The sequence below is a fragment of the Callorhinus ursinus genome, unplaced genomic scaffold, assembly GCF_003265705.2.
Source record: "Callorhinus ursinus isolate GAN/ISIS: 27379988/994484 unplaced genomic scaffold, GSC_fseal_2.0 scaffold86, whole genome shotgun sequence".
Taxonomy (NCBI): Eukaryota; Metazoa; Chordata; class Mammalia; order Carnivora; family Otariidae; genus Callorhinus; species Callorhinus ursinus.
In genome coordinates, this window is record NW_027397148.1 from 1,511,200 (window position 1) to 1,532,717 (window position 21,518).

Below are 21,518 nucleotides of genomic sequence, written 5' to 3' on the forward strand. Positions count from 1 at the left end.
GGTCAGAGGGAGAAGCAGACTCCCTGCTGAGCAGGGAGCCCGATGTGGGACTCGATCCCGGGACTCCAGGATCATGACCTGAGCCGAAGGCAGTCGCTTAACCAACTAATTTAAGGGCGCCACCCAGGCGCCCTTAAATTAGAATCTTGAAATTATTAATTTAAAAAAAATTTTTTTTAATTTATTCAGAGAGAAAGAGAGTGAGAGAGAGTACAAGTAGCGGGGAGAGTCAGTGGGAGAGGGAGAGGCATACTCCTTACTGAGCAGGGAGCCCAACACAGGGCTTGATCCCAGGATACTGGGATCATGACCTGAGCAGAAGGCAGCCACTTAAACTGAGCCACCCAGGCACCCCAGAAGCTTGAAATTATTGAAAAAGTTATTCTTGCACAAACAAGAGCATTACAGCAGTAAGGGTGAAATTTCTCCCATAATTCTATTGCCAGTGTTTCATCTCTTTTTATGTTTTTGTGTTTCTCTGTGTATATATTATTTTTCCATGATTATAATTGAGATATAAATAAAGTTTTGTGTCCTGCTTTATAATTTAACATTGTGCTGTGGACATTTTCCCATGTAGTTGTTGCTACAGTTTTTATGATCTCCATCTTTTAATGTTTGTATAAAGTTTTCTTTAGTGGATTACAAAATCTACTTAACTATTGCCATTGTAGGAACTGTTTCTTTTGGCTACAGTAGCTTGCTTCTAATTTTTTTAAATCTTTGTGAGTGAATATTTTCATTGAATATCTTTGGGAGTATTATTATTTTTCTTTTGAAAATTTTTAGTATAAAATCTCAGTATAGAAATTACTGGGTCTAAAAGGTTGGATATATTTTTCAAAAGTCAAATTTGACGTTTTAAAATGTTATTGATTCTAGTATATTTAATCAAAAAACAGCAGTACAGAGCCACTAATACAAAATTTAAGGGGAAAGAAATCACCCCTCAGGCTAACACTGAACTTAAAATTTTGCTTTTGTATATTACCTGTAGTCCTGCACTTAAATACATATCTTCATGTAATTGTAGCCTGTTTTAATATTTTTATTTTTTTATAGATTATCAGATATTTTGTTTTTGTAGCTTTCATAGTATTTTTAAGTTGTGAAAGTAATATATTGTCAAAGAAAATTTAGAAACTAGAAGAGAAAATGATATATAACCTTCCATAATTATAGCCATTGTTGACATTTTCTTCTTTCAGCCATTTTTCCTGGTATGTATTGCCTTAAAATGATCACGTACAGATACTGTAACTCATTGTTTTAAGTTTGAGTCTTTTCCCATGTATTTGCATTTCTTGATGTATCATTTGTCATCTTGTCTGTTCATGTCCTTTAGCTCTTATCTATTCATCTTTAAAATCTTGCTACTTTTCTATGTTATATGAGTTTTTTATAAACTTTTGAATCCGAATGTCCCCTTTTATTTATTTATCTATTTATTTAGATTTTATTTATTTATTTTTTTAAAGAAATTTATTTGAGAGAGAGAGAGAGATAGAACAGCATGAGAGGGGATAGGGTCAGAGGGAGAAGCAGGCTCCCCGCTGAGCTGGGAGCCCAATGTGGGACTCGATCCCAGGACTCCAGGATCATGACCTGAGCCGAAGGCAGTCGCTCAACCAACTGAGTCACCCAGGCGCCCAATTTTATTTATTTATTTGACAGGGAGAGACACAGCAAGAGAGGGAACACAGCAGGGGGAGTAGGAGAGGGAGAAGCAGGCTTCCTGCCGAGCAGGGAGCTCGATGTGGGGCTCAATCCCAGGACCCTGGGATCATGACCTGAGCTGAAGGCAGACACTTAACGACTGAGCCATCCAGGTGCCCCTGAATGTCCCCTTTTAAAGTATATATGTTATGACTATCAGATTTGTGAGCACTGACTTTGTAAAATAATTTAGGTTCTTCTAAAATTAGTGTATTCTTTCCCCTGTCCCCAATTGTTTCAGCTTACCACTAGACTAATGATTAAAAGAAAAAATTAGGGGCATCTGGGTGGCTCAGTCACCTTCGGCTCAGGTCGTGATCTCAGAGTCCTGGGATCAAGCCCCATGTTGGGCTCCCTGCTGGGTGGGGAGTCTGCTCCCTCTCCCTTTCCTCTCTTTCTCTCTCTTGCTCCTTCCTAAGTAAATAAATAAAACCTTTAAAAAAAAAAAAATCTAGGGGTGCCTAGCTGGCTCAGTTGGTGAAGCATGTGACTCTCAGGGTTGTGAGTTTGAGTCCCATGTTGGGTTTAGAGATTACTTAAAAATAAAAAAAAAAAAACTTGAAAAAATGAAAAAATTAATACTGCTTTTTAATTATAATTTTTATTGGATATTTAATGAGGAAACTGAAAGAATGAATACTTAATTCATTTCATTTTCTAGGGTGACTGTGAAGATCATGCTAACCTTCTATGCAGCCTTCTTCTTGGATATGGATTAGAAGCCTTTGTCTGTGTTGGGACTAAGGCAAAAGGAGTACCTCACGCATGGGTTATGACCTGTGGAACTGATGGGACTATCACTTTTTGGGAGAGTTTAACAGGTCACAGGTTTGTCAACTATGTTATAAGGATATTAAAATGAAGATGTAAATGTTTGAAATTATAGGTTCTTTGTTTATATTGATGGTATTCAAAGGCACATCCTGATAATTTTCATTATTAGAGCCTTTTTGATAACTAGGTAAAACATTACTTCAATTAAAATACTAAATTTGAAGAAAATTTGTACATCTAAAATATTCTTTACCAACATAATATTGGTAAAAAATAAATGATTTCTTTTTAATTTTGTGTAATTGGCATATGCTTTTTCTGATGTTTTTCCTCAAGCCTAAAAGTAAGTTCAGGGTGTAAATCATGATTTCTTTTGAAAATTTGACGTCACTAACTCCACATTGGTAAATTCACTGTATACTTTTCTTAGTTCTTTTGACTGCCATCAGATTTTGAAAGAGTTGCGTGCTCCTCCTTCTTTCCTGGGACCATCTCTTTCCTTAGCTTCTCCCATAGCTCTGTCTTTCAGTTTTCATTATTCCTGTCTGGCTGTTCTCACTTCTCCTTCATTTTATCTGTAAATGTTGGAGTTCCTAAAGGTGTAGCCCTGGGCCATCTTCTCAGTTTTCTAAATTTCCCCCTGGTTGATAATTGTTTTAATTAGTTGTACCTATTTAGTTGTAGCTAAGTTATTTTAATTGTGTTATTTGAGATGAACAGTTTTGATCTTAATGATTATACATAGAATATATTTTCATGTTGAATAAAGTTGATTTTTATATCATAATATGTGCCATACAATTACTGTAGAGTAATCAAATTGTAGAAATATAAGAAGAAAAAACAAGTATTAAACTCTAGTCCTAGGAAATAGTTATAGCCTTAAGTATCTTTATCAGTAGGTGTTGCCTTCTTAATTTTTAAGTTTTTATTATATAAAATGATGATTTACTTTTTTTAGGTACATCCACAAACCTGCCAATCCTGATGAATCTCCAGTTGCTGAACAGCCCAAACCATTGTACCCATATCGAACAATTGGTTGTGTTTTCAATCATCAGATGTTCCTGGGAAATTGTCAGCCCTCTGACTCAGTAGAAATCTGTGTATTTGATTTGAATGATGAATCCAAATGGAAGCCCATGAGTGAAGAAGCAATCAAATCTGTGTGTGCTCCGGGAGCTACAACATCCCTTCCTCCCTTTCCCCCTCTGTGTGCATCCACAATTGATGCTTCAGTAACAAGTAATGAAATAGAAATGCAGCTAAGGCTGCTAGTGTCAGAACACAGGAAGGTAATTAACACTGAAATTTGTAGTTTCACGCATTTTTTTAATTTGTTTATATATTTAACGATTTGGGGAGGAGGGCAGGTGGGATAGTGCCAGTCACTGTTCTAGCCCTGAAGAAAGCAGATTTAGTTCCTGCCCTTAAGAAGCTTGAAGTTTTGAAAGTCATGAGAGTTAGCTTCTAAGACTCAAAAATTTCCAAATTCATTAATACTTTTAGAATTTATTACTTTCTTCTAGAAATGAAGAATGTTAACTAGTTCAGACTTTTGCTGAATACCACTAATTTGGATTTCTTTTTTTTTTTTTAAGATTTTATTTATTTATTTGAGAGAGAGAATGAGATAGAGAGCGAGAGCATGAGACGGGGGAGGGTCAGAGGGAGAAGCAGACTCCCCGCTGAGCAGGGAGCCTGATCCGGGACTCGATCCCGGGACTCCAGGATCATGACCCGAGCCGAAGGCAGTCGCTTAACCAACTGAGCCACCCAGGTGCCCTCTTTTTTTTTTTTAAGATTTTATTTATTTATTTGACAGAGAGCGAGAGAGGGAACAAAAGCAGGGGGAGTTGGGAGAGGGAGAAGCAGGCTTCCTGCCGAGCAGGGAGCCCAATGTGGGGCTCTATCCCAGGACCCTGGGATCATGACCTGAGCTGAAGGCAGGCGCTTAACGACTGAGCCACCCAGGTGCCCCTGGATTTCTTTTTTTGTGAAGTACTTATTCATATTATTCCCATTGAAAATATTGGGTTATGTTTTTTCATATTCATTTTTTTCCAGGTTGGTTTTGTTTATTTCTTCCTATCACACTAATTTAGCTGGATGTAAAATTATATCCTCATTTTAGCTTTAATTTGCATTTCCCTGATTACTAATGAGATCAAACCTCTTATTAGCCATTTAGATTCTTTTGTACATTAAGAAGACATAAAAAACAGGGTGCCTGGGTGGCTCAGTCATTAAGCGTCTACCGTCGGCTCAGATCATGATCCCAGGGTCCTGGGATCGAGCCCCATGTCGGGTCCCTGCTTGGCGGGAAGCCTGCTTCTCCTTCTCCCACTCCACCTGCTTGTGTTCCCTCTCTCTGTGTCTCTCTTTGTCAAATAAATAAATCTTAAAAAAAAAACATAAAAAACATAAAAAGATTAGTATATTTTAAGAATTTTTGTTCATGAAGAGAAACCAGTCAAGAGTGAAAAGAGCACAGTTGGAGTGGGAAAAGTTATATGCAACACATACAACCGTCAAAGACTAGAATCCTAGGAGACTTCTTTTTTTTTAATAGTTTTTTTAATTGTTATGTTAATCATCATACATTACATCATTAGTTTTTGATGTAGTGTTCCATGATTCATTCTTTGTGCATAACACCCAGTGCTCCACGCAGAATGTGCCCTCTTTAATACCTGTCACCAGGCTAACCCATCCCCCCAACACCCTCCCCTCTAGAATCCTCAGTTTGTTTTTCGTCTGGTCCATCGTCTGGTCCATCGTCTCTCATGGTTCGTCTCCCCCTCTGACTTACTCCCCTTCATTCTTCCCCTCCTGCTATCTTCTTCTTTTTTTTCTTAACATATATTGCATTATTTGTTTCAGAAGTACAGATCCGTGATTCATCAGTCTTGTACAATTCACAGCGCTCACCATAGCACATACCCTCCCCAATGTCTATCACCCAGCCACCCAATCCCTCCCACCCCCCACCACTCCAGCAACACACAGTTTGTTTCCTGAGATTAAGAATTCCTCATATCAGTGAGGTCATATGATACATGTCTTTCTCTGATTGACTTATTTCACTCAGCATAACACCCTCCAGTTCCATCCACGTCATTGCAAATGGCAAGATCTCATTTCTTTTGATGGCTGCATAATATTCCACTGTGTATATATACCACATCTTCTTTATCCATTCATCTGTCGATGGACATCTTGGCTCTTTCCACAGTTTGGCTATTGTGGACATTGCTGCTATAAACATTGGGGTGCACGTACCCTTTCAGATCCCTACTTTTGTATCTTTGTGGTAAATACCCAGTAGTGCAATTGCTGGATCATATGGTAGCTCTATTTTCAACTGTTTGAGGAACCTCCATACTGTTATCCAGAGTGGCTGCACCAGCTTGCATTCCTACCAACAGTGTAGGAGGGTTCCCCTCTCTCCGCATCCCCGCCAACATCTGTCGTTTCCTGACTTCTTAATTTTAGCCATTCTGACTGGTGTAAGGTGGTATCTCATTGAGGTTTTGATTTGGATTTCCCTGATGCCCAGCGATGTTGAGCACTTTTTCATGTGTCTGTTGGCCATTTGGATGTCTTCTTTGGAAAAATGTCTGTTCATGTCTTCTGCCCATTTCTTCATTGGATTATTTGTTCTTTGGGTGTTGAGCTTGATAAGTTCTTTATAGATTTTGGATACTAGCCCTTTATCTGATATGTCATTTGCAAATATTTTCTCCCATTCTGTCAGTTGTATTTTGGTTTTGTGGACTGTTTCTTTTGCTGTGCAAAAGCTTTTTATCTTGATGAAATCCCAATAGTTCATTTTTGCCCTTGCTTCCGTTGCCTTTGACGATGTTTCTAGGAAGAAGTTGTTGCGGCTGAGGTCGAAGAGATTGCTGCCTGTGTTCTCCTTTAGGATTTTGATGGACTCCTGTCTCACGTTTCGGTCTTTCAACCATTTGGAGTCTATTTTTGTGTGTGGTGTAAGGAAATGGTCCAGTTTCATTCTTCTGCATGTGGCTGTCCAATTTTCCCAACACCATTGGTTGAAGAGACTGTCTTTTTTCCATTGGACATTCTTTCCTGCTTTGTCAAAGATGAGTTGACCATAGAGTTGAGGGTCCATTTCTGGGCTCTCTATTCTGTTCCACTGATCTATGTGTCTGTATTTGTGCCAGTACCATACTGTCTTGATGATGACAGCTTTGTAATAGAGCTGGAAGTCTGGAATTGTGATGCCGCCAGCTTTGTTTTTCTTTTTCAATATTCCTCTGGCTATTCGGGGTCTCTTCTGGTTCCATACAAATTTTAGGATTATTTGTTCCATTTCTTTGAAAAAGGTGGATGGTATTTTGATGGGGATTGTATTGAATGTGTAGATTGCTTTAGGTAGCATTGACATCTTCACAATGTTTGTTCTTCCAATCCATGAGCATGGAAGGTTTTTCCATTTCTTTGTGTCTTCTTCAGTTTCTTTCATGAGTATTTTTTAGTTTTCTGAGTACAGATCCTTTGCCTCTTTGGTTAAATTTATTCCTAGGTATCTTATGGTTTTGGGTGCAATTGTAAATGGGATCGACTCCTTGATTTGTCTCTCTTCTGTCTTGTTGGTGTATAGGAATGCTACTGAATTCTGTGCATTGATTTTATATCCTGCTACTTTACTGAATTCCTGGATGAGTTCTAGCAGTTTTGGGGTGGAGTCTTTTGGGTTTTCCACATACAGTATCATATCATCTGCAAAGAGTGAGAGTTTGACTTCCTCTTTGCCGATTTGGATGCCTTTGATTTCTTTTTGTTGTCTGATTGCTGTGGCTAGGACTTCTAATACTATGTTGAATAGCAGTGGTGACAGTGGACATCCCTGCCACGTTCCTGACCTTAGGGGAAAAGCTCTCAGCTTTTCCCCATTGAGAATGATATTCGCTGTAGGTTTTTCATAGATGGCTTTTATGATATTGAGGTATGTACCCTCTATCCCTATACTCTGAAGAGTTTTGATCAAGAAAGGATGCTGTACTTTGTCAAATGCTTTTTCTGCATCTATTGAGAGGATCATATGGTTCTTGTTCTTTCTTTTGTTAATGTATTGTATCACGTTGATTGATTTGCGGATGTTGAACCAGCCTTGCAGCCCAGAGCTAAATCCCACTTGGTCATGGTGAATAATCCTTTTAATGTACTGTTGGATCCTATTGGCTAGTATTTTGGTGAGAATTTTTGCATCCATGTTCATCAAGGATATTGGTCTGTAATTCTCCTTTTTGATGGGGTCTTTGTCTGGTTTTGGGATCAAGGTAATGCTGGCCTCATAAAATGAGTTTGGAAGTTTCCCTTCCATTTCTATTTTTTGGAGCAGTTTCAGGAGAATAGGTATTAATTCTTCTTTAAATGTCTGATAGAATTCCCCTGGGAAGCCATCTGGCCCTGGGCTTTTGTTTGTTGGGAGATTTTTGGTAACTGCTTCAATTTCCTTAGTGGCTATAGGTCTGTTGAGGTTTTCTATTTCTTCCTGGTTCAATTTTGGTAGTTGATACATCTCCAGGAATGCACCCATTTCTTCCAGGTTATCTAATTTGCTGGCATAGAGTTGCTCATAATATGTTCTTATAGTTGTTTGTATTTCTTTGGTGTTGGTTGTGATCTCTCCTCTTTCATTCATGATTTTGTTGATTTGGGTCATTTCTCTTTTCTTTTTGATAAGTCTGGCCAGGGGGTTATCAATCTTCTTAATTCTTTCAAAGAACCAGCTCCTAGTTTCGTTGATCTGTTCTACTGTTCTTTTGGTTTCTGTTTCATTGATTTCTGCTCTGATCTTTATTATTTCTCTTCTCCTGCTGGGTTTAGGCTTTCTTTGCTGTTCTTTCTCCAGCTCCTTTAGGTGTAGGGTTAGGTTGTGTATTTGAGACCTTTGTTGTTTCTTGAGAAAGGCTTGTATTGCTATATACTTTCCTCTCAGGACTGCCTTTGCTGTATCCCAAAGATTTTGAACAGTTGTTTTCATTTTCATTGGTTTCCAGGAATTTTTTTAATTCTTCTTTAATTTCCTGGTTGACCCATTCATTCTTTAGTAGGATGCTCTTTAGCCTCCATGTATTTGAGTTCTTTCCGACTTTCCTCTTGTGATTGAGTTCTAGTTTCAAAGCATTGTGGTCTGAAAATATGCAGGGAATGATCCCAGTCTTTTGGTACCGGTTGAGACCTGATTTGTGACCTAGGATGTGATCAATTCTGGAGAATGTTCCATGGGCACTAGAGAAGAATGTGTATTCCGTTGCTTTGGGAATGGAATGTTCTGAATATGTCTGTGAAGTCCATTTGGTCCAGTGTTTCATTTAAAGTATTTCCTTGTTGATCTTTTGCTTAGATGATCTGTCCGTTTCAGTCAGGAGGGTGTTAAAGTCCCACACTATTATTGTATTGTTGTCAATGTGTTTCTTTGCTTTTGTTATTAATTGCCTTATATAATTGGCTGCTCCCACGTTAGGGGCATAGATATTTACAATTGTTAGATCTTCTTGTTGGATAGACCCTTTAAGTAGGATATAGTGTCCTTCTTCATCTCTTATTACAGTCTTTGTTTTAAAATCGAATTTGTCTGATATAAGGATTGCCACCCCAGCTTTCTTTTGGTGTCCATTAGCATGGTAAATGGTTTTCCACCCCCTCACTTTCAATGTGGGGGTGTCTTTGGGTCTAAAACGAGTCTCTTGCAGACAGCATATGGATGGGTCTTGTTTTTTAATCCAATCTGATAGCCGGTGCCTTTTGATTGGGGCATTTAGCCCATTTACATTCAGGGTAACTATTGAAAGGTATGAATTTGGTGCCATTGTATTGCCTGTAAGGTGACTGTTACTGTATATTGTCTGTGTTCCTTTCTGATCTGTGCTGCTTTTAGGCTCTCTTTTTGCTTAGAGGACCTCTTTCAATATTTCTTGTAGGGCTGGTTTTGTGTTTGCAAATTCCTTTAGTTTTTGTTTGTCCTGGAAGGTTTTTATTTCTCCTTCTATTTTCAATGATAGCCTAGCTGGATATAGTATTCTTGGCTGCATATTTTTCTTGTTTAGTGCTCTGAAGATATCATGCCAGTCCTTTCTGGCCTGCCAGGTCTCTGTGGATAGGTCTTTTGCCAATCGAGACTTATTTCTAATTCACCTTTTCGAATTCCCTGATAGACTCCCCACCTTCAGTGAATCCTGTTTTCCATGTTCCTTGAGGCCATCAAAGGCAAACTGACTTATCAGATATGTTTTCCGGGCTCCCAGTTACTATTAGTTTTGGTTCTAAAATCTGCTGTACTCACATGCCAACTCATCAAAGCATTTAAAAGTATATTTTGGAAAATATTTAATCTGGCATTTGTAGTTTGGTCTTAATTAGCAATAGGTTGTTTAAGGACCTAGTTCACTACACTGCTGGGAATGAAAGCCCCTCATTACTGCCCCTTTCCTTCCATCACTTATACTGCCTTTTAATTTTCTTAGGTCTTGTTTACAAACAAGACCAGTATTTTATTATAAGAATTTATATAGAAGAAGAAAACTGAGCTAGATACTAGTGTTAATCACTAAGTTAGTGGTGCCTGTAAACCAGCCAGTGAGATTTACTTTTTGCCAGGGTAAAAAGATAGATGATCATAGACCTTTGGGGTTACTTGGAACCACTTAAAACCTTGAACACAAAATCAGAAAATGGTAGAGATCTATTATGATAATCAAAATATTTAGGATTTTGAGAAGTTTTTTATGTTCGTAACAATGTTTTTTTAAAATGTGTCTAGATATCTATAGTTCATTTGATGTTCTAAATGAAATCATAATTGCCTTCAGCATTCCATTAGAAACATGTTTTAAGCTCCCTAAAGGCCTATAGAATGTCTTTTTCACCTTTTTATCTCTCTACAGTTTAAAAGTTAATGTTTTTTATAAATATTTGAGTTTAATTATACATGCAATTCATTTGTTGATTTTTCTCCCCTACTATAGTTGAATTTCTGTTGGGGCAATCAAATTAAGCAGATTCAATCTTACTAAACTCTTTAACGTTAAATAAAATATGATTTCAAATTTCAGAGGCACTGTATTTTCCATAGTAGGACTCTTCCATGTAGTCTTTTCTAGTGGATATTAAGGAAGTATAGATTTTGGAGACTTCCTAACATCATTGTATTCAAAGTTTATTGGGTTTTTTTCTCTAAGAAGTAAAACCAGATACCTGTAGTTCCTTTATTTATATATGTGTCCTTATAATAATTAATAGAAAATTTAAAAAGTTATGACAGGTTTTTAAAAATCTTTTGGCATACATTAAAATAGCAAACACTTAAAATTGGCTTTTAAAACATTAGTGTATTTCACCTTTCCTTTTTATCTTTTGATTGCTGTAGGATCTTGGTCTCACTACTGTTTGGGAAGACCAGCTTTCCTATCTCTTATCACCAGCTTTGGCTTCTTATGAATTTGAACGTACAACGAGTATATCTGCAGGCAATGAAGAATTTCAAGATGCCATAAGGAGGGCTGTACCTGATGGTCACACATTTAAAGGGTTCCCAATACATTTTGTATATAGAAATGCAAGGCGTGCATTTGCCACATGTCTTCGGTAAGGTGGAATTTATGAATTCGTAAATGTTGTTATTGGCTTAGGAATTTAAAGATATTTATTTATTTATTTATTTATTTGAGAGAGAGCAAGCTCAAGGTGGGGGCAGAGTGGGGACAAGCAGACTCTGCACTGAGCATGGAGCCCGATGCGGGGCTGGATCTCACGACTCTGAGATCATGACCTGAGCTGAAATCGGGAGTCAGACATACAACCTACTGAGCCACCCAGGCGGCCCTATTAACCTAGGAATTTTAGCAGTCTGTTAGTCTGGTTATTTAGGAATGACTTTAGAATCACATGGGGAACTTTTATAATGATTTATTATTTTCCTTGCCACAGATTATGATTCATTAGGTCTGAAATGTAGCTCTAGGTAGTTGGGATATTTTCCCATTGATTTTGGTGCACTCTCAGTTGAGGATTTCTGATCTTGTCCAGTGTAATTTTTTAAATTTGTAGACTGAAGAAATATTCTATAATTTGAATAAGTTAAGCAAAATCACAGGGCTTTTGGTAGCAGAGACAGGATTTTTAAAAATTATTTTAAATACTGACTTACTTAGAAATAAAACCTAAGTTCACTTCTTAATTGAATAAATTTTCTTTCTTCTATAGGTCTCCTTTCTGTGAAGAAATAATCTGTTGCCGTGGAGACCAGGTGCGACTGGCAGTTCGTGTCCGAGTGTTTACTTACCCTGAATCTGCATGTGCTGTTTGGATCATGTTTGCTTGTAAATATCGCTCGGTATTATAGGACTAACATTTCTATAAGAATATACCTGTTTTATTGGAATTTTACACATTGTACATTCTAGCTGTATAGAGGTTATTATTTTAAAAATCATTCTGGCTTGGATGTCATATTTCACTTTTGTATATACCTGACTGATAATGTTTAAAAAAATCATGTGTGTATTTAAAAATTAAGGATAAAAAACTTGTATAAATCTGAGTGGAATTTAGTATAAATTAAGTGTGTATTTTATTTTAATAAATGCTACTTTGTTTACAGGTATTCAGTAGTTTAAATATAAATATAAAATTTACTCAGTTTTCCTTACATTAACAGGTAATCAGAGATATTTATTTGTCTAAGGGTTTGAGCCATAGTAAAATCAATATGATCATTATTTTTCATAGATTAATGGGGTTATTTTATATAAATTAGGAAAAATTAACCTCACAACAGATTTATTAAATAGGTGAAAATACATTTTGATGAATTATCACTTTTGAGGTTTACCCATGGCCATAGGGGTATTTGTGACTTTCCAAGGATTTATGGGAAGACTTTGATGCAAGAGTAGGAAAAACTAATAGCAGAAAAGCATAAATATTAATAACAAAACAAACCTCACATAAAAGTACATAAATAATTTATAAGTATGTTAGATCCATTATAGAATGAGTATTTTTATTTTTAAAATTTTTAAATATTTATTTGAGAGAATGAGCAAGAGCGCACATAAGCAGGGGGAGCAGCAGAGGGAGAGGGAGAAGCAGGCAACCCACTGAGCAGGGAGCTTGATGTGGGACTCGATTCCAGGACCCTGGGATCATGACCCAGCCTGAGGGTAGACGCTTAACTGACTGAAGCACCCAGGCGCCCCAAAAATGAGCATTTTAGAAAAAATTCATCATACCCTTCTGTTATGACACTTCGATAAACTGATTTCTGTAATTATTATTGGCAATTTGTTGCTGATTTTCTGTAGTCAGAGGATTCATTACTAGCCTCTTCATGGATTCCATCTTATAAACCACATTTGTTTGTCTTGAAACCACATTTGTTTTTCTTCCTTTTTTTTTCCATTGTGATAAAAACATCAGTGTATATGTGACTACTCTAAATTGGAGAATCATTATGTTAGGACACTGAAAAATGAGCATATGTGAGGGACTCCATGCTGATATTTGCTTTAAAATTGAGCAAGTTTTAAAAGTTAGTTTTAAAAGTGAACAACAGTGAACATTAAAAAAGCTATAGCAGTTTGACTTTTTATAAGAAGCTATATGACATAATTGATAGATTTGACTGTCCATTCAGCATCTCTGTGCACAGGTTGCTTCATCCATTGGTCTTAAAGCAACTGTGGGGGCACCTGGGTAGCTCAGTTGGTTAAGTGTCCCAGTCCTGATCTCAGCTCAGGTCTTGATCTCAGGGTTGTGAGTTCGAGCCCATGTTGGGCTCCATGCTGGGCGTGATCGGCTATGCAAGTTAATCTTTTCATCACTTCATTGCAAATGATTTAATGTTTTTAAAATTAAAAACCATAGAGATACCCTAAAATTTACCTTTTGCTTATTTTTGTATATGATAAATATTTATGATTTAACTCATTTAAAACTGAAAATATCCCTCTTAATTTTCATTGAAAACAGTAATCAGATGTTTCCTTTGAGACTGACATGACTTTAGAGAATTAGCAAAATAAGAATTAGACTTTTTTCCTTTGTTACCAGAATTACTCATAAAGCTATCAATAGGGAAAATTGCTTACAATTTTCAACTTTTGGAACAAACCATTTATGGGGCACATACTAAGAGGCAGACTATTTTAAGATCAAGGTTATGTTATCATTGAGGCTGGGCTTCCTGCCTTATTGTACCAGAGTAACACATGTATTCATAATGCATCTTTGGTATAAATTCTAAAATAAATTTCCTTTATATGCACTTTAATAGAGTCTGACATGAATAATTTTCTGTAAAGGTGGTTTATTTCAAAAGATTCAGTACATTTATCATTAGAATTCTCTCATTACCAATAATTTTTCTTATTAAAAATTAAATTTACCTTGTCTATTTCGCTGTCATAAAAGTTGTTTTCCTATTAAAAATGTAAAATTTTTTATATAATGTCTTTAATGTGTTCTTTTGTACACTAATACAGTCCTCTATACATATATGTATATGTATAATGCATAGGTATATTTATTGGGAGAATATCAGAAACCTAGAAACTTTATTATTCAAGTATGAGCCTATTGAATAAAACATTAAATTTAGTTCCAACTAAGTGAACACTCCAAATGCCTTTAAATTTTTTTCTACTATTGAGGTGTGCATTTTTTGATATGATCTGCAAAAACACATCTATAACCTGGCAGTTCTGGAAAGTGCACATATTTGACACTCACTTTTCTACTCCTTAAAAAAACAAGATTTGAACCAAATGAAGAGTAGGCTTAATATTTGAAAAGACAATTGCTGTTAAAGTAGTATTCTGTGCCGTATAACTGACCATCAGAAGGCATTAGTTATAAATCATCAGTTGCTTAAACCCGTTCACACTTTTGATTTCATGCTGTACTAAACAAGAACATAGTTTATGTTAGACTACAGTTGGCAATTTTTACAATTTTTTTTTTTTACTCTTAGATAACAATTTTGACCTTTATACTTAAGGAAATAAGTATAGGAATTAGATGATCTGATTTTTAACATGCTCTTAACTTTTAAACCAATGAGAAAGTAGCATTGCTTTCTAGCTGTTGGTAGTTCAGAAATAATTTGAGATTAGCCAACGCATATATAAAATATTAAAAACAAAATAGCCAAAATAGAAACCATCTAATTTTGAAGAACTTAAATTGTTTATAGCATATTCTACATTTAAAGCATAAGTTGAGTTATAATCATTAGTGCATGTAAATGTGGGTATTAAATGTTTAATATTTTCTTCTGAGATTTGGTTGGCATAGTCATTGTAATTACATTTGACTTGTATTTGGTTTGCGAATTAACTACATGACACCAGTGTTGAGACAGTCATGGATATTAGAAGGGAAGTAGAGGAGGTTATTAGCTGGTCATTAGCTCACATATAGTCTCTATTTTTTAAAGATTTTATTTAAAATCTTTATTTTATTTTATTTAAAGGTTTTATTTATTTATTTGACAGAGAGATAGAGATAGAGAGAGATATTTGACAGAGATAAAGCACAAGCGGAGGGAATGGCAGAGGGAGAGGGAGAAGCAGGCTCTGCACTGAGCAGGGATCTCAACGTGGGGCTCAATCCCAGCACTCTGGGATCATGACCTGAGCCAAAGGCAAATGCTTAACCATCTGAGACACCAAGATGCCCCAAGATTGATTTATTTTAGAGCGAATAAGCTGTGGGGAGGGGCAGAGGGAAAGGGAGACGGAGAATCCTCAAGCAGACTCCGTTCTGAGTGCAGAGCCTGATGTGGGGCTTGATCTTGGGACTCTGAGTTCATGACCTAAGCCGAAATGAATGACTGAGCCACCCAAGCACCCCAGTTCACATATATTCTTATGAAAGATTCCTTCTCTGATTTTACTGAATTTAGACTTGTACTAATACTCCAAGACAGATGTTTCCTAGTGTTTTTGAAGGTAACTAGTTTTTTGGGTGGTTTTGTTTGTTTGTTTGTTTTGGTTTTGCATCTAAAACTAGAGTTTTAACTGTCTTTATGCGATTTAATATTTCATGGCCTGGATTACAGGATTTTGGACTTGAAAGGAGTCTTAGTCCACATAATTTATATAGTAATGAAATGGAGCTCTAGAGAAGTGAAGTTCTCTGTCCAAAGATTCATATTTCTAATAGCAGATCTGTTCTAGAATCAAGTTCTGACTTTGAGTTTATTTCTTTTTGCTGTATCTCTGCACAATGTGAGTTTTTCTCTCTGTGGGCGTGGCATTATTGGGTATGACCAAGTAACCATCCAACATAGTATGGAAAATTTTCATTTTAGTGGTTCTACCCAAGACATAGGAATATGGAAGCACCTGTCTTTTATGGTACTCATCACATAACCTATCAAAAATTACAGTAATATTTGGGATATCAAGTCACTGGCATGAGGCCAGAATTACTTTTTAGGGAGGATGGCCTAGGGAAGCTGAGTCCCTTAGAGGGGCAGTGAGCTGCTTGAGATTCCTTGTGGTGTAGAATTCAACTATTTGTATACTTAAAAGAGATTCAGTAAACTGAGGTACAGGGATAGTGCCTACTGACATGCATTTAGAAAATATTTCAGTCAGGGGCGCCTGGGTGGCTCAGTCGTTAAGCGTCTGCCTTTGGCTCAGGTCATGGTCCCAGGGTCCTGGGATTGAGCCCCGCATCCGGCTCCCTGCTCCGCGGGAAGCCTGCTTCTCCCTCTCCCACTCCCCCTGCTTGTGTTCCCTCTCTCGCTGTCAAATAAATAAATAAAATCTTTAAAAAAAAAAAAAGAAAATATTTCAGTCATATTGTCTGTATTTTGAGAGAATTACTTCTGAAATCCATTTATTTACAAATTGGATGTACCTGGCCAGTTGTTAATTGAATTTTTACAAAATCTTTTACTTGTACACAATGTACAGTGAGGGAATAGGAGCAATGATAGTATGAAACTGGAAGATGATTCTCAGAAGTTAGAAAATCTATTGATTTGAACACAAGCAAACATTTTATCGACATAATTTGCCTACCATACAATTAACCTTTTTTTTTTCTTCCAAGTTTTTATTTAAATTCAAGTTAGTTAACATAGTGTAGTGTTGGTTTCAGGAATAGAATTTAGTGATTCATCATGTAAATATAACAATGTTTTAAAGTGTGCAGTGCAGTGGTTTATATTCTATTTAGAGATACATACAACCATCGTCAATAAAATTACAACATTTCATCACCTCAAAAAGAAACCCTGTACCCTTTAGCTGTTACTTTCCCATCTCCCCATTCCCTACCCTCCTTTCTCCCTAGCCCTAAGCAACCACTTATCCACTCTCTATGTAGATTTCCCTATTCTGGATTTTCATATGAATGGAATCACATATGGTCTTTTGTGACTGGCTTCTTTAACTGCACATAATGTCTTAGATTTATCCATGTTGTTGCATGTACCATATCATTCCTTTTTATGGGCAAATAATATTCCATTGTGTGGATATATCATTTGTTTATCCATTTGATAGTCAATAGACATTTTGGTGGTTTTCACTTTTTGGCTATTATAAATAATGCTACTATAAACATTCATGTATAAGGTTTTATGTGGGCATGTGTCTTCATTTCTCTTGGGTGTATATCTAGGAGAGGAATTGCTGGATCATATGATAACCAACATTTTAGTGAAATGCATATAGATTTCCAAAGCAGATGCACCACTTTCTAATTCCACTCGTAGTGGATGAGGGTTCCGATTTCTCCACAATCTTGCCAACACCTTGTTATTTGACTTTCTTCTGATTCTAGTCATCCTGTTGGGTATGAAGTGGTATCTCCTTGTGGTTTTTATTTGCATTTCCCTGATGGCTAATGATGTTGAGCATTCTTTCATGTGCTTATTGGCCATTTGTATATCTTCCTTGAAGAAATGTCTATTTGGATCTATCACCCATTTTTTTCAAATTGGGTTGTCTTTTTATTATTGAGCTGTAAGAGTCCTTTACATATTTTAAATACAAGTCCCCTATCAGATATATTATTTGTAGATACTTTTTTCTATTCTGTGGGTTGTTTTCTTTCTCATTTTCATGATTGTGTCCTTGAAATACTAAAGTTTGTGGTTTTTTTTGAAGTACTAAAGTGTTTAATTTTGACAAAGGTCAGTGTATAACAGATACATTGTTGTTGCTGTTGGTTTTGTTGTCATATTTAAGAACCATTGCCAAATCTAAGGTCATGAAGATTTACCTCTATGTTTTCTTCTAAGAGTTATATAGTGTTAGCTCTTAGGCCTTTGATCCTTTTTCAGTTAAGTTTTATATATGCTGTCAGGTAAGGGGCTAACTTCATTCTTCTGCATATAAATATTCAGGTGTTTCATCACCATTTGTTGAAAAGACTATTCTATCCCCATTGAATGATCTTGACACCCTTGTCAGTTGACCATAGATGTAGGAATAGAGTCATGACTCTGTATTCCTATTGTGCCAATCTGTTTTTTTGTTCCCGTACCACACATTTTAATTATCAATCATTGCTTTTCTGTACGTTTTGAAATTGGGAAGTGTGAGAGTCCTACAACTTTGTTCTTTTTCAAGATTGTTTTGGCTATTCTGGGTCTTTTGCAATTCCATATGAATTTTAGAATCAGCTTGTCAATTTCTATAAAACACCAGGATTCTAAGAAGTATTGCCTTGAATTTGTGGAGTATTTGTGGAGTATTGTCATCTTAACATCGTTAAGATGAAGGCATTTCATCATTTGCTTCATGAATATGGGTTGTCTTGCCATTTATTTATTTTTTTTTAAGACATCTTTTTTTTTCTTAAAGATTTTATTTAATTGACAGAGACACAGCGAGAGAGGGAACACAAGCAGGGCGAGTGGGAGAGGGAGAAACAGGCTTCCTGCTGAGCAGGGAGTCCGATGCGGGGCTCGATCCCAGGACCCTGGGATCATGACTTGAGCCAAAGGCACTCAACGACTGAGGCATCCAGGCGCCCCTTGCCATTTATTTTAAATCTTTATTTTTCCTCAACAATATTTTGTAGTTTTCAGAGTATAAGTTCTGTACTTGTGTTAATTTATTCCTATTTTAGCTTTTTGATGCTATTATAAATGGAGTTGTTTTACTTAGTTTCATTTTTAGATTGTTCATTGCAAGTGTTAGATATATAATTGATTTTTGTATGTTGATCTTGTATTGTGCAACTTTGCTGACGTCATTTAATAGTTCTAATAGTTTTTTTTTAATGTTTTTATTTATTTATCCATGAGAGTCAGAGAGAGAGAGAGAGAGAGGCAGAGGGAGAAGCGGTCTCCCCTCAGAGCAGGGAGCCCGATGCGGGACTCGATCCCAGGGCCCTGGGATCATGACCTGAGCCAAAGGTAGACGCTTAACCATCTGAGCCACCCAGGCGCCCAGTTCTAATAGTTTTTTTAGTGGATTCCTTAGGATTTTCTTTAGACACAATCATGACACCTGCAATAGAAGTAGTTTTACTTCTTCGTTTCCAATCTAGGTATCTTTTATTCATTCATTCATTCATTCATCTGCCTAATTGCCCTGGCTAGTACCTCTAGCACAATGTTGAAGGAAGTGGTAAGAGCAGATACCTTTGTCTTGTTAATGCTGTTGGGGAGAAATCATTCTTTCACCATTAAGTATGATGTTTTTAACTGGTTTTCTCATAGATGCCCTTTATCGGGTTGAGGAAGTTCCCGTCCAGCTACTAGTTGTTTTTATCATGAAAGGGTGTTGGATTTTTGTCAAATGCTCTTTTTGCATCTATTGAGATGATCATGTGATTTTTGTTTTTTATTTATTTATATAATGTATTACATGAATTGATTTTCAAATGTTAAACCAACCTTGAATTTCTGGGATAAATTGTATTTGGTCATGGTGTATAATTCTTTTTTATATGCTGCTATATTCAGTTTGCTAGTAATTTATTGAGGATTTTTCTGTCTGTATTCATAAGAGATACTGGCTTGTAGTTTACTCTTCTTGTGATGTCTTTGATTTTGATATCAGGGTAACACTGGTCTCATAAAATGAATTGGGAAGTGTTCCTTGCTGCTGTTTTTTGGAAGAGTTTATGAAAAGTTGATTTTTTTTTTTTTCTGGGAGGGGGGGGGGGGGGGGGGGGGGGCTCACATGAGGGGGGGGGGGGGGTTAGGGAGGGGCAAGGGATAAAGGAAAGAGAATCTTAAGCAGTTCTACGCCCAGTATGGAGCCCGATGCAGGGCTTGATCTCACAACCCTGAGATCATGACCTGAGCCGAAATCAAGAGTTGAATGCTTAGCCATTGGAGCCACCCAGGTGCTCCAAGTTGATTCATTTTTCACTTTGATTGGTAGAATTCAGAAACCATCTGGGCCTGGGCTTACTTTGTGGGTAGTTTTTTTATTACTAGTTCAGTTTTTTCACTTGTTATAGGTCTATCCAGATTGTCTATTTCTTCTAGAAGCAGTTTTGATAGTTTGTGTCCTTCTAGGAATTTATCCATTTCATCTAAGTTATCTAATTTTGGCGTACAGTTGTTCATAGTATTTCTTCCTAAGTTCAGTGGTAAAAACTCCTCTTTCATTTCTGATTCTAGTAATGGGAGACTTTTCTCCCTCTCTCTCTCTTTTTTTTTCTTTTTTCCAATTTTGTTGTTCTTTCTGAAGAACTAAGGTTTGGTTTCATTGATTTTTCTTTGTTGTTTTTCTGTTCCTTTTTCATTCATTTCTACCCTGATCTTTGTTATTTCTGTCCTTCTTGCTTTAGGTTTAGTTGTACTTCTTTTGCAGTATCTTAAGGTGGAAAAGTTACTATTTGGAATCTTTCTTCTTTCTTAATATAGTCATTTCCAGCTGTAAATTTTCCTCTAAGCACGCCTTTGGATGCATCCCACAGATTTCAGTATGTTTTTCTTAATTTTCATCCATCTCAAAGTATTTTCTGAAGTCCCTTTTGATTTCTTCTTTGACCCATTGGCTATTTAGGAGTGTGTTAGTGTGTTAATTTCCATATGTTTGTGAATTACCCAATTTTTTCCCCTGCTATTGACTTATTTATTGATGTTTGTTTTGTGGATTAACATAGTTTATCCTAGAGAATGTTCACATGTGCACTTAAGAGAAAAGTATATTCTGTTGTTGGGTGGAGTGTTCTGTAGATGTCTGCTAGGTCTAGGGGTTTACAGTGTTCAGATATTTTATCTATCCATTAATGGTTCTATTCTAATTGTTCAATTGTTAATGAAAGTAGAGTAGTAAAGTCTTCCAACTATTGCCGTTGAATTGTTTCTCACTTCATTACTTTCATTTTTTGCTTCATGTATTTTGGTGCTCTGTTATATATGTTTGTAATTGTATGTATATATCTTTTTATCATAAAAAGTGTTCTTTATGTCTAATAATGTTTTTGTTTTAAAGTCTACTTTTTCTGATATTAGTATATCTTTCTTGTGGTTGCTGTCTGCATGGTCATATCTTCTTCCATCCTTTAACTTTTAATCAATTCATATATTTCAATATAAAGAGTGTCTCCTGTGGACGGTGTATAGTCCAATCTTCCCCCTCCCTGCCCCCGCTGCAGTCTGACATTCTCTGCCTTTTGTCTGTGTTGTTAAATCCATTTACATTTAATATTCTTATTTCTATAGCTGGGTTTATGTTTACCATTTAACTTTTTTTCTTTGTATTTCATACCTTTTTTGTTTATTTCCCCTTTACTGCTTTCATTTGCATTAAGTAAATATTTTCTAATGTAGCATTTAAATGTCTTTGATAATTTTGTCACTATATTTTTAAGCTTATTTATTTTTTGGTGGTTGCTCTAGGGTTTCTCATATGCATCTTAACTTAGAAGTATCAGCTTTAGATTTATAGTAGCTTAATTCCAATGATAGGAAATTTTTAATTTTTTAAGCTAAAGTTATAATGTTTCAAATGAAACTTGATTACTTTTTTTTCCTTGCAATACATCACTAAAACTAATGTCTTTAGATTAGTTCA

At 36.2% G+C, this 21,518-nt stretch overlaps 1 protein-coding gene across 5 annotated transcripts in view; it reads left to right on the top strand.

Annotated features, from left to right (window-relative positions):
* The window catches only part of CEP76 (centrosomal protein 76), a 39,388-nt gene that overhangs the window by 13,881 nt on the left and 3,989 nt on the right, over positions 1-21,518 (top strand). For 4 of the 5 annotated variants that reach the window (XM_073888014.1, XM_073888015.1, XM_025865155.2 and 1 more), the window contains exons 9-12: positions 2,378-2,544; positions 3,452-3,785; positions 10,889-11,106; positions 11,725-13,792. In XM_073888014.1, coding sequence (XP_073744115.1) covers positions 2,378-2,544; positions 3,452-3,785; positions 10,889-11,106; positions 11,725-11,863 — 858 coding nt within the window. In that variant the 3' untranslated portion in view covers positions 11,864-13,792. Of the gene's footprint in view, positions 1-2,377; positions 2,545-3,451; positions 3,786-10,888; positions 11,107-11,724; positions 13,793-21,518 lie in introns of those variants that run through there. The other variant, XM_025865156.2, reaches the window with a different exon arrangement.